The sequence below is a fragment of the Perognathus longimembris genome, chromosome 20 (genome assembly GCF_023159225.1).
Source record: "Perognathus longimembris pacificus isolate PPM17 chromosome 20, ASM2315922v1, whole genome shotgun sequence".
In the NCBI taxonomy this organism is placed as follows: Eukaryota; Metazoa; Chordata; class Mammalia; order Rodentia; family Heteromyidae; genus Perognathus; species Perognathus longimembris.
In genome coordinates this window covers 17,140,178-17,153,389 of record NC_063180.1, presented here as the reverse complement: position 1 = coordinate 17,153,389, position 13,212 = coordinate 17,140,178, and the positions used below count along the sequence as shown (strand labels likewise).

The window sequence follows — 13,212 nt, the reverse complement described above, 5'->3', positions numbered from 1 at the left end:
ACATGAACATTAGTGTGAGGATTTATTTCTGGGCTCTTCTTTTTCTTCCTAAAAACATTGCACTGACTTCTAGTGTCCCCACATCAGTCTCTATATGCTCCCCTAGCTCCTGGGTAGCCTATGCTTTTGTCCACCTTCCTACAACTGTTCTTGAACCAGGGATTGCAAGGTGGCTGCAGCCTAGGCAAACCACACCAAGCATTCCCTCATACATTGTGTGTACACGGGGCTTGAGCTTGCTTGTTAGAGCTGGTGCTCTAATCACTTAAGTCATGCCTCAGCCTGATTACACACACACACACACACACACACACACACACACACACACACGTCTCCCTCTGGTCCTGAGGTTTGAACTCAGGGCCTACGTGCTATCCCAGGGCTCCTTTTGCTCAAGGCTAGCACTAGGTACCACCGGAGCCAGGGTGCCACTTCTGGCTTTTTCTGTGATTAATTGGAGATAAGTCTCAGGGACTTTCCTGTCCAGGCTGGCTGTAAATCAGGATCCTCAGATTGTAGCTTCCTGAGTAGCTAGGATTACAGGTGTGAGCCACCAACGCCAGGCTTCAAGCCTGATTTTTGTTTGGAGATGGAGTTTCAGTAAAATATATGTAATTTTTGGCTGGGTGCCGGTGGCTAAATTGACAGCCACGTGTTAATTGTCAGTGGTCCTCACTGCAAACTCCTGCTGAAAACTGCACCACCCTTCGGAAACGCGCTTCTATGGCTCCCAGTTTCGGGACTACATATCCCAGAAGCCTTCAGTCCAAGACCACTTCCTGTCTGACGCCTTCCGGTCCAAAGACTGGTGCGGAGAGACCTGGTTTCCCGGCGTTGCCACCGGTTAGCAGGGAGGGAAAAAGTCATGGAGGCCTCAGCTGAAGCACTGTAAACACGATGTGGGAATCTTTGAGGCCCTCATCCACGGATTCGAGCAGTATGTTGTTTTCCTTGCCGAGTGAAGTGACGTAGTCTAAACCCGGGGCCTGCGCGTGAGTCCGTCAGGTTCTTGACTTAATGCGTGTCCGGGCGCCGGACTACATTTCCCAGAGTGCACCGTACCTGAGGCAATTTCCTATCCTCTGTAAGACTTCTTTCCGCACCTTGGAGAGAGATCACTTGAAGTCTGTGGAGGTTTGCCTTCCTTTAGGGGGTCTCAGGACGGGACTGGGGTGAGTCTGAGGACGGGAATCTGAAGGACTTGGGGGAAAAGAGGAGAGACGGAGTGGTAGGCGGGCAGTGGAGAGCGTGTCGGTGAGGGAACAGGAGGTCCAACTCTGAAACTCATGTAGGGGGTTGCAGGTGACGATGGCCTGGGCCATTCGGGTGTGTGCCTGTTCACCTATGCGATGGTGAGAGAAATTGCGGGTGGGTGTAGTGGATAATTTAATTGTGGCTCTCTGTGCTTGCGTATGACTGTTACTGTATGAGTGACCCGTTGTGTAAACGTGGTGGTGACAAGCAGCTGTGGGGACCAAAAAGAAATCATTGTGGTTGGTGATATCAGGGAGTGAGAATGTAGCCTAAGGCGAGTTTTAACTAGCAAAGTTTTGACTGCAAAGGCAAACAAAACAAAACAAAAAAGCCCACCACAGCACAATCAGGAGAATAAGAGATTGGAGGCCGATTTATTACTTGCAGCAAACTAGGAGATCATTGGGATTGTTTCCAAAGTAATATTCTCTGTGGTGGAAGAAAGTGTGAATATTTTATTTGGGAAGCATAAACATATGCAAGTTGGAAAGTGTTTTTGAGTGAGGCACATTTCTGAGCACGCTCACATTTAAGGTGTTAATTTTGGAGTAGTCTCAGCCCGATATATTTGAAGAAGGAAAGATGGTCACTTCTCTGGGCCTGCCTAACTCAAGGATATAGAGCATGAATTCAACAAGGTTAAGATTGTGTGAACAGCTGGGAATATAGCTTAGTGGCAAGAGTGCTTGCCTTATATACATGAAGCCCTGAGTTCGATTCCCCAGCACCACATATATAGAAAACGGCCAGAAGTGGCACTGTGGCTCAAGTAGCAGAGTGCTAGCCTTGAGCAAAAAGAAGCCAGGGACAGTGCTCAGGCCCTGAGTCCAAAGCCCAGGGCTGGCAAAAAAAAGAAAGATTGTATGCATACTCTGTTCACTATTATGGGCTGAGATTAGTCTAGACCACCTGGATGGATAAGGAATAGTGTTTTAGCTTCTGTACTGTGAAGTCAGGAGCTTTGTGACATTAAGGGGAATGCCACCCTAATTGGTCTGCAGACTTCAGGTATAAGATAGGGAATATAATTTTGCTGCATTGTGTTACTTCTTAACTTTAGCATTTAATTTTTTTTTCCTCTAGTGATCTAGTATGGTTAGTTACTTGTTTTGTACTTGATTTGTGTTGGATTGAGGGAGATGTATTGAAATCTTCTATGTTTAGAGAACTTCTCTGTTAATTGTAATATCTGCTTAGTGAAGGCTGCAGCTGTGTGTATGTGTGTGTGTGTGTATGTGTGGTGGTATGGTGAAATGAACTCACACCTTGTGAATGCTAGACAAATGTTTACCACTCAGTTGCACCCCAGCTTTAAGTGTTGCAGTTTTGCTAGTTGGTGCATAGATATTCCTACTGCATGTGCTTACTGTGAATTGTAGATTATACTGCTTTTCATGTTCAAAATCAAGTCCTATTTGTTCTTGTTTTGTTTGTCGTGTGTGTCTCCACAGTTGTGTTTGTGAATGTGTGTATATGTGTTGAGTGTAAAAACTGGGGCTTGAACTCAGGGCTTCATGTTCTCATTGGCCTTTTTGTTCAAGGCTGGTGCTCTACTATTTGAACCATGCCTCCAGTTTCCTGAACCAGTATTTTGTTGTTGTCATCCTAGAGTAGGACTGAATGTTGGTCAGAACCATTTTCTCACTTTCTACAAATCTTTACACACTGAAGAGGCTGCAATGGTAATGTAAGAAAGCAGAGACAAAGATACAGCAAGCTTGTATCTCTAGATTGTTTTAAAAATGTAAAATGGGGGGGCTGGGGATATAGCCTAGTGGCAAGAGTGCCTGCCTCGGATACACGAGGCCCTAGGTTCGATTCCCCAGCACCACATACACAGAAAACGGCCAGAAGCGGCGCTGTGGCTCAAGTGGCAGAGTGCTAGCCTTGAGCGGGAAGAAGCCAGGGACAGTGCTCAGGCCCTGAGTCCAAGGCCCAGGACTGGCCAAAAAAAAAAAAAAAAAAATGTAAAATGGTTTCTTATTACTTCTAAGATGAAGCTGCACCTAGTTGCACCTAGTTTTTTAGGACTGTTGCCAGAACTGGGAGATTAATGGGAACTGACAGTCAGCTCAGCCGAACACTGCACAGTTTCTTTGTGTCCCAGTAAAGGTTATCTGTCCTGTGCATGTCTGTCATCTCACTGAATGTGTATCTAATCAGGGTGATTCCTGCCTCATAATTACCTTTAGTTTTGTAGTATGTTTTGGATGAAAATGACATAGCAAGTGTCATAGTTTTTGTTGGACGTGGGAGAGAAAAGCACTCTCTTGGAAGTACTCGAGATGATTGGGTAAGCCTATTTAGAGAGTTCCATTGTTCTCAGGTGACCCTGGGTATTTTCAACTCAGGGTCTGTGTAATTGTAGGGGACATTTGGGGCAACCAGAATGGATTTGTATCTTGATCTGTCATGACTTTGACACAATTAGTTGGGTTAAAATGTTATTAAGTTTTAGTTTCATGTCTTTGATTTCTGGATAGGACCAGGATTTCCTCAGATCCCCATTGGCCTTCCTCCAAGAGGGGAAAAAAATGATCTTGTCATTTGTCTGTGTGAAAGTTCTGAGGAAAACTTGACCTCCCATAATTCTTTCCCTTTTGCTCTGTGTTCTCAGGACTCTGCTTTGCGAAGAGAGAAATCCGAAAGACCTGTTGACTGTTGGAATTTTAAATCATGGCCCGTGTGAGTTGGAATCATATGAATATTTTTAATTTAACTTTTGACTTAGCCCATCTTAATAATGTGAGAATTTCATTGTGATAATTAAATACATGCACACAGTGTACTTTGAACGTATCAACCTCCATATTCACATTGCTCCCATCCTAGTCCCCCACTTTTCAGTGTTTGCTTGTTTCTGATTTCATATATATCATATATGATATATATCATATGTCATATATTTGTATATGTATATACACGTGTGTTTATGTATGTATATACACGTGTGCTTATATATGTATATCTGTGTATATAAATATATGTGTGTGTGTATATATATATATATATCACATTTTGATCTTTTTACCCCTCAGTATCCTTCTTTCCTTTACCCCTAAGTTCCATGACTTTGCATGAACATGTACTTGGTTTTTGAGCTTGGTTTAACATGATCAACAAGACAGTTTCCAGTTCTGTTTTCTTGAACATGACATAATAATTTCATTTTTATTTGTTTGTTTGTTTGTTTTGTTCTTTGCCAGTCCTGGGGCTTGAACTCAGGGCGTGAGCACTGTCCCTGGCTTCTTTTTGCTCAAGGCTAGCACTCTACCTCTTGATCCACAGTGCCACTTCTGGCTTTTTCTATATATGTGGTGCTGAGGAGTCAAACCCAGGGCTTCATGTATAGGAGGCGAGCACTTTACCACTAGGCCATATTCCCAGCCCTAATTTCATTTTTAGAATGAAACCAACCTGATCACAGCACATGATCTTTTTTAACGTGTTGTTGAATTTACAAGTATTTTTATTAAGAATATATGTATCCATGTTCATCAAAAAGATTGGCCTGCAAGTCACTTTTTGTTCTTGTTTCCTTGTCTGGTTTTGGAAATGAGCGTTAAACTGGCTTCAGGTAGTTTAGCAGCATTCTTTCCCTTTCTATTTCATAGAAAAATTTGAAATGCATTGCTATAATGTTTTTTTTGTTGTTGTTATTGTTGTTGTTTTTGCAGGTCCTGGGGCTTGAACTCAAGACCTGGGTACTGTCTCTGAGCTTCTTTTGCTCAAGGCTAGCACACTACCACTTGAGCCACAATGCCACTTCTTGCTTTTTCTGTTTATGTGGTACTGAGGAATCGAATCAGAGCTTTATGCATGCTAGGCAAGTACTCTACTAAGCCACACTCCCAGTCTGTAAGTTCTTTTTTAAAGGTCTAGTTGAATTCATCAGTGAATCCATCTCAGAGGATTTTCTTTGTTGGAAGACTAATACTGCTTCAATCTCATTGCTTTTTATTGATCAGTTTAAATGGTCTAACACCTTAGTTCAATTTTGGTAGGCTTTCTTTTTTCTTTCTTTCTTTTTCTTTTTGCAAGTCCTGGGGCTTGAACTCAGGGACTAAACACTATCCCTGAGCTTCTTTTCTCATGGCTAGTAATCTACTTGAGCCATAGTGCCACTTCTGGTTTTAGCTATTTATGTGGTACTGAGGAATCGAACCCAGGGCTTCATGCATGCTAGGGGAGCACTCTATCACAAAGCCACATTCCCAGCCCCAATTTTGTAAGTTAAATGCACTCATAAATGTGTCCATCTACAAGAAAGAAAAAAGAAATGTGTCCATCTTGCCTAGATTTTTCAATTGATTTAAATATGGGTTTTCAGAGTATTACCCCTCATGATCCTTTGGATTTGAACTGGTGGAAAATCTAAATAAAACACAAAAGCAGCAAAAAATTGAGTAGCAGAGAAGATGAGGACCTTCCTTCTTATAATAAATCAGAGCTAGTGATTCTCCGGATTTGTATGACCACTCCATGATGTCTACTGAAATCACCAATAGCATTTATTATTCTTTCTGAGCCACTATCCCAGTGTCTCCTCAGTGTTTCTTATTGATAAGACTGAGCAATGTGGGCTGGGGATATAGCCTAGTGGCAAGAGTGCCTGCCTCGGATACACAAGGCCCTAGGTTCGATTCCCCAGCACCACATATACAGAAAACGGCCAGAAGCGGCGCTGTGGCTCAAGTGGCAGAGTGCTAGCCTTGAGCGGGAAGAAGCCAGGGACAGTGCTCAGGCCCTGAGTCCAAGGCCCAGGACTGGCCAAAAAAAAAAAAAAAAGACTGAGCAATGTGAAATTTTTTAAGAGCCCATGGGCAATCATGTCTAGTCGCACACATTTCTCTCATTCCCTCCTCCCCCACCATAGACTACCATTGTATATCTCATTCCTGTCTGTGCCCTTTCCAATTTCTTCCTTCCGTCTAAAGAATTTCTTCTTTTTTTTTTTTTCCAAGACTATCCTGGATCTCACTATCTGACAGTTGATTTCGCTCATTGGCTCTACCATCTAAGCACCTCCTACATCCCCATCTAAAGAATTTCTTTATGCAGTCAAGTCAAATTCAACCCCATCCTGCCTTGGTGGGGCCTGGCCCGGATGACTGCCACAGTAAGCTTGCCGCCCATGGGCCCCATCCCTTGCCTTGGGGCATGGGGATAAATTTGGCTGCAAACATTGTGAAGAAAATTTTAAAAATAGAAGAATTTCTTGAAAATTTGTCATTAACATTGGTGTTTTTTCTTTCAGCAAGTTATGTCTTTCAGAGATGTGGCCATAGATTTCTCCCAGGAAGAGTGGGAGTGCCTAAACCCAGAGCAGAGGAACTTGTACACAGATGTGATGTCTGAGAACTACAGCAACCTTGTCTCAGTGGGTAAGAACAGAATTAAACTCTGAAAAATCTTGCATTTTATATTGTGGATTACTGGATTGTTTTTCATATGTGTGTAGGGGTTTCCGGGAAGTAAGTGTGTTTTGTAAAGTGAGCAATGTAGTCATCACTGGGGACCTCTGTCTTTTCCATGCTGCAGAAACCCTCTGTCTTGTTTTCTTGCCTTCCAGCCATTGTCTCTCTTCCTTAAGCAAGGGACCAGATGCAAACCCATGCGCTTATTTCCTGTTTTTAATCTTTTGGGCAGGACTTTATATTTATCAACCACACGTGTTCTCCTTATTAGAAAATGGTCAAGACCCCTGGGTGGATTTGAGTGATGAGACAAGAAGACTTTACCCAGGTGAGTGAGGGCTGAAGGCTAGGGTAGCCATCATTACACATAAAAGTCTAGTACTGGGCTGGGAATGTGGCTTAGTGGTAGAGTGCTTGCCTTGCATGCATGAAGCCCTAGGTTCGATTCCTGAGCACCACATAAATAAAAAAAGCCAGAAGTGGTGCTGTGGCTCAAGAGATAGAGTGCTACCCTTAAGCAAAAAGAAGCCAGGGACAGTGCTCAGGCCCTGAGTCCAAACCTCAGGACTGGCAAAAAGAAAGCCCAGTACTTAGTGAGGCTGCAGTATCTCTGAAAGAACAGTCTAGAATATCCTCTCACTGGCCAAAGGATTTAGATAAAGCAGGTAAGCTTTGCTTGCGATGCCTCTAAAGCTTTCCAAGAGAAGTCTCTCTGCACTCCAGATGCCACTCTATTTTTGTGTCTTTATTGTCCCTCACATTAAAGAAAGATAAGTAGCTTTCTTATTTTGTGGTCGTTGGTCATGGGCTTTTTTTTTTTTTTTTTTTTTTGCCAGTCCTGGGCCTTGGACTCAGGGCCTGAGCACTGTCCCTGGCTTCTTCCCGCTCAAGGCTAGCACTCTGCCACTTGAGCCACAGCGCCACTTCTGGCCGTTTTCTGTGTATGTGGTGCTGGGGAATCGAACCTAGGGCCTCGTGTATCCGAGGCAGGCACTCTTGCCGCTAGGCTATATCCCCAGCCCGGTCATGGGCTTATTAATCTCTGGACTGACTGGGGTGCTATCTTGAGCTTTTCTTTCTTTTTTTTTTTTTTGCTCAAGGCTAGAGCTACTTCCAGTTTTCTGGTGGTTAATTGGAGATAAAGAATCTAACGGACTTTCCTGCCCAGGCTGGCTTTAAACCACAATCCTTAGATCTCAGCCTCCTGAGTAGCTAGGATTACAGTGGGGTTGGGGGCCGGGGGGGGGGTGTGGGTACCAGCACCTGGCTGTAAGTGGCATTGTTTATCTCCACTATTTTCCTATCTGAACTATCTGAACTGTAAATACAGTATGCTTTTTGGTACTAAAATCTGGGTATTTCAGTAACTCTCACATATTACATTTTCTGTCTATTACACTGATATACTACTGTTTCCAATGTGGCTTTTTGGAATTGTGTAATATTCATTATACTTTTGTTTTGGTTTGGTTTTTGTTTTTGCTGGTCCTGGGACTTGAACTCGGGGCCTGGGCTCTGTCTCTGAGTTTTTCTGTGCTCAAGGCTAGTACCACTTCTGGCTTTTTCTGTTTATGTGGTGCTGAGGAATCGAACCCAGGGCTTCATGCATGCTAGGCAAGCACGCTACCATTAAGCGACATTCTCAGCCTTCCATTTTTTTATTTCCTTTTTGAGATAGGGTCTTACCAATATATTGCCCCAGCCGACTACTTGTTCTGAAGTGCCAGACTTTGAAGTCAGGCCCCACTTTACCACGTGAACCCCATTTTACCACGTGAACCCCATTTTAGAATCGAACCCTGAGCCAATCAGATTTGTACCTGTGTCCTAATCTTGCTTGCTTGAACAGCTGGTTGTTGTAACCTTGTTCTTTGCCTTTATAAGCCCTGTGTAATCACAGCTCGGGGCTTCCTCCTAACCTCCGCTGTGTCGGTGGGTAGGACGAGGCCCGAGTTGCAGCTCGCTTAAATAAAGCCTTGCCTTGCTTTTGCATTTCGGAAATGTCTGAGTCTCGGTGGTCTTCTTGGTGGTGGTCTTGCGACTTGGCACAACAGTTCCTGCCTCAGTTTCCCCATTGTTTGGATTACAGACATCACCACCAACCCTGGCTATGGTATATATAAGTTTGTAGCTATTTTTTGAGAGTCTTTCATTGGCCTAAAATAGAGAAAAGAACATCTAGGAAAGGATTGAAAGTGAGAAAACACATGAGCTTCTATATCATGAATGAGCAGTATTAGACTATCAAGAATGAATACACAGGGCTAGGAATGTGGGTTAGTAGTAGAGTGCTTGCCTAGCATGCATGAAACCCTAGGTTTGTTTCCTCAGTACCACATAGAAAAGATTGGAAGTGGCCCTATGGCTCAAGTGGTAGAATGCTAGCCTTGAGCAAAATAAGCTCAGGGACAGTGCCCAGGCCCTGAGTTCAAGTCCCAGGACTGGCAAAAAAAAAAAAAAACACAGGGTCTGGGGATATGGCCTAGTGGCAAGAGTGCCTGCCTCATATACATGAGGCCCTGGGTTCGATTCCCCAGCACCACATATACAGAAAATGGCCAGAAGTGGCGCTGTGGCTCAAGTGGCAGAGTGCTAGCCTTGAGCAAAAAGAAGCCAGGGACAGTGCTCAAGCCCTGAGTCCAAGCCCCAGGACTGGCCAAAAACAAAAATAAAAACACACACAAAAGACACTATGGTTAAGATCTGGCGATAAAAGCTTAGCTGTGCATGGTAGAGGAAATGATATTTACATGTATAAAGGCAAATTAAGGGGCTGGGAATATAGCCTAGTGGTAAAAGTGCTCGCCTCGTATACATGAAGCCCTGGGTTCAATTCCTCAGCACCACATATATAGAAAAAGCTGGAAGTGGCGCTGTGGCTCAAGTGGTAGAGTGCTAGCCTTGAGCAAAAAGAAGCCAGGGACAGTGGCCAGGCTCTGAGTTCAAGCCCCAGGACTGGCAAAAACAAATAAATAAATAAGAAAAAATTTTAAAAGGCAAATTAAAGAATAGGTATAATCACATTTCTCATACTTGTCTTTGACAAAGCTAGTCTCAATATTCTTCATCCTGTTTGTCCAGAAAGACTTGTGAGAACAGTGTGTATAATTTTTTCCTTAGTGGTGGAAGGAAGTGGACAGTTGTATTATGATTAGATTATCCCACTTCTGCTCTCTGATCCTTAGTCTTTATAATGTCATCCATTACTATATCTTAAATGAAACACATCCATTTTCAGTCCTATATTTATCCCAAAGTCTTACATGCTAGTAGGTGATTATTACATCACACAACCTAAAGTCTCTGTTATTTTGTGAAGGTGGTACCTGGCAGGTGACAGTGGCTCATTCCTATAACCCTAGTTGCTAAGATCTGAGGATCATGATGTGAAGCCAACCTTGAGCAAAAATGCTCAGTGATAGTACCCAAGCCCTGAATTCAAGCCCAGAAATGACACTAAAAAACAAAACAAGAAAAGGTTCATACCTGGACTTTTTTTGGGGGGGGGGAGGGGGCAGCCCTGAGGCTTAAACTCAGAGTCTGGGCTCTGTCCCTGAGCTTCTCTGTCCTCAGGGCTAGCACTCTACCACTTGAGCCACAGAGCCACTCCCAGTTTCTTGTTGTTTATGTGGTACTGAGGAATTGAACCCAGGACTTCGTGCATGCTAGGCAAGCTCTCTACCGTTAAATCACATTCCCAGCCTAGAACTTGGGAATTTTTGAGCCACTCACTTACGTGCTCTACCTTATGATGAGCAGTGTAGGAAATCTTATTTCTTGTGGACAGTAGAATCGTATGTATTTACTTTCTTGCTTTTCAGACATTCATCCCATAGGGCAGACTAAGAAGTTATTACAAAAAAATGGCACTTCTGAAACAGAAGTGTGCCAGTGGGAAATCCTGGAAATTTGTAGAAACCACGGCCTTAGAGATTTATGTTTTAGAGGTGATTGTACAGAATTAAGTGAGCTTCACAGACAGCATGAAAATCAGCAGGAATATTTCAAGCCATCCACAATCACCTTTGAGAAGATGTCAACTTCAAACCGGAACAAAGCTTGTAACCAGCACCAGCAACTCAATACAGGGAAGGGACGGAATGAATTTAAATGTGACAGACTCTTTACTTCTTCCTCAGACCACAGTCAACATCAGACAGTTCACAATGGTAAGAAAACAGGAGGGGCTGGGGATGTGGCTTAGTGGTGGAGTGCTTGCCTAGTGGCATGAAGCCCCAGGTTCAATTCCTCAGTATCACATCAGCAGAAAAAGCCGGAAATGGCACTGTGGCTCAAGTGGTAGGGCACTAGCTTTGAGCAAAAGAAGCCCAGGGACAGTGCCCAGGCCCTGAGTTCAAGCCCCAGGACTGGCAGTACACACACGCACACACACACACACACACACACACACACGTATCTATGTATGTATATACATATATGTGAATAAAGAATGTGACGCAACATTTAGTATCTTTTCAGGTGTTTCCGGTCCCAAAAGAATTCACAGCAAGGAGAAACATCATAAATGTAAAGAATGTGGGAAAGCCTTTAGTCTCAACTCTGACCTTACTCAACATCAGCGATCTCACACAGGAGAAAAACCCTATGAATGCAAACAGTGCGGGAAGGCCTATAGCCGGAAAGCTGACCTTATTGGCCATCAGAGAATTCATACTGGTGAAAAACCTTACCAGTGTAAGGAGTGTGGGAAAGCATTTACCCGTGGCTCCTACCTGACAGAACATCAGAGAATCCACACTGGTGAGAAGCCCTATGAATGCACTGAATGTAGCAGGGCCTTTGTTCAGCGAGCACATCTTACCAACCACCAGAGGATTCACACCGGCGAGAAACCTTTTGAGTGTAAGGAGTGTGGGAAAGCTTTTACACGTGGTTCACATCTAAGTGAACATCAGAAAATTCACGATGGTGAGAAGTTGCATGAGTGCAAAGAGTGTGGGAAAGCCTGCATCCACAGTGTGTCTGACCATCAGAATGCCCATGTTGGTCGGAAGCCCTATGAGTGTGAGAAATGTGGGAAAGCCTATATCTGGAGCTCGAACCTTGCTCGCCATCAGCGAAGTCATACAGGAAGGAAACCTTACGAGTGTAAGCACTGTGGGAAGACATTCATTTGGGCTTCATATCTGGCTCAACATGAGAAAGTTCATGAGAAGAAACTCTATGAGTGTAAGGAGTGTGGCAAGACCTTTCTTCATGGCTCAGACTTTAATCGACATCAGAAGAGTCATAAGAGTGAGACGAGTGCAGGAAAGGAATGTGGGAAAACCTTTGGTCATAGGTCCGAGCTAGATCAACATGAGAAAATGCATACTGGAAAGAGACCCTATGAATGTGAAGATTGGGGAAAAGCCTTTCTCTGGGGTTCACAACTTCCTCGACATTAGAGAATGTGTGTCAGCGGCAAGCTCTTGGTAATGAATGTGAGAAACCTTTTGTCTGGGACCCAAACTTACATGACGTAGAAAAGGCTTCCTACTGATACTGACCCCTATCAATGTTCACAGTTTACTGAGGGAACAATCACAGTGCCGAATAAACAGGCTATGGGAGCTTCTTTCATTATGGAAAACTGCTTACAACCTGGATATTATACTTTGTTATACAGTTTTGTTTTTTGGAGTGATGGAACCAAAGGCTTTGCATATATGCTAAGTAACAGTGCCACCTCTGAGTTATATTTCCAGCCTTCGAAATATTTATGCTTTTGGAAATCCTCTGAATAAAAGGATTTTTGAGATGAAATTTCCCTAAGGTGTCAGTTGGTTTCACTGTTAAGAAATCTTACAAATATAGGAAAGCCTTTTTTCTTTTTCTTTTCTTTTTGTTTTGTTACTGTTTTTGTTGCCAGTCCTGGGGCTTGAACTCAGGGCCTGAGCACTGTCCCTGGCTTCTTTTTGCTCAAGGCCAGCACTCTGCCACTTGAGCCACTGTGCCACTTCCAGCTTTTTCTATATATGTGGTGCTGAGGAATCAAACCCAGGGCTCCGTGTATACGAGGTGAGCACTTTACCACTAGGCCATATTCCCAGCCTGGAAAGCCTTTTTTCATGACTCATCGTTTGATGTTAATTCCTTGTGGTTTTTTTTTGTTTTTGTTTTAGGTTTTGATGCTATGGGACTTTTTTTTTTTTCCCAGCACTCTTGCCACTAGGCCATATCCCCAGCCCATGATATGGGACTTGAACTCAGGGCATGGGTGCTTTTTGGTTCCAGGCGAGCGCACTCCTCTTCTGGTTTTCTGGTGGTTAATTGGAGATAAGTCTTGTGGACTTCCCTGCCTGATGACTTTGGGCTGTGATACGCAGATCTCAGCTTCCTGAGTAGCTTCAACTACAAGTGTAAGCCACTGGTGCCCAGCCTAGTTCCTTCCTTGTTAAATTTTCCCTGAGAAATCCAAGAAGTGTAATATTAGCCTTTTGACAGGAGCATGATACATCCATTATCAGAATTCATAATGTAATCTTCATTGGTGGTACAATTATTTGACTGTTCATCAGTTATGGAATATCAGGATGTA

The 13,212-nt window shown here is 43.6% G+C and overlaps 1 protein-coding gene and 1 non-coding gene across 5 annotated transcripts; both read left to right on the top strand.

The window, feature by feature from the left end:
- The first annotated feature begins 649 nt into the window (after positions 1–649).
- Positions 650–12,264, top strand: LOC125367949 (zinc finger protein 790-like). 4 transcript variants are annotated; one of them, XM_048368712.1, is made up of 6 exons: positions 650–937; positions 3,872–3,939; positions 6,512–6,638; positions 6,904–6,999; positions 10,493–10,840; positions 11,151–12,264. In XM_048368712.1, exons 2-6 carry the CDS (start codon positions 3,931–3,933, stop codon positions 12,077–12,079), a joined length of 1,509 nt encoding a protein of 502 aa, XP_048224669.1. In that variant the 5' UTR covers positions 650–937; positions 3,872–3,930; the 3' UTR covers positions 12,080–12,264. The 4 variants fall into 4 exon arrangements, with proteins under 4 accessions (XP_048224669.1, XP_048224668.1, XP_048224671.1 ...); XM_048368711.1 differs by having other exon boundaries at positions 650–1,084; XM_048368714.1 differs by having other exon boundaries at positions 650–1,172; positions 10,508–10,840.
- Positions 6,311–6,442, top strand: LOC125339145. Its single transcript, XR_007208434.1, has one exon. It is a non-coding gene; the product is annotated as a small nucleolar RNA SNORA5 (small nucleolar RNA).
- Positions 12,265–13,212: the final 948 nt, after the last annotated feature.

Excerpts from the sequence above, each read along its gene's own strand:
- LOC125367949 (XM_048368712.1), top strand. Across the intron at positions 6,639-6,903 it reads CAGCAACCTTGTCTCAGTGG|GACTTTATATTTATCAACCA; the intron begins GTAAGAACAGAA and ends TCTTTTGGGCAG. Across the intron at positions 10,841-11,150 it reads ACATCAGACAGTTCACAATG|GTGTTTCCGGTCCCAAAAGA; the intron begins GTAAGAAAACAG and ends GTATCTTTTCAG.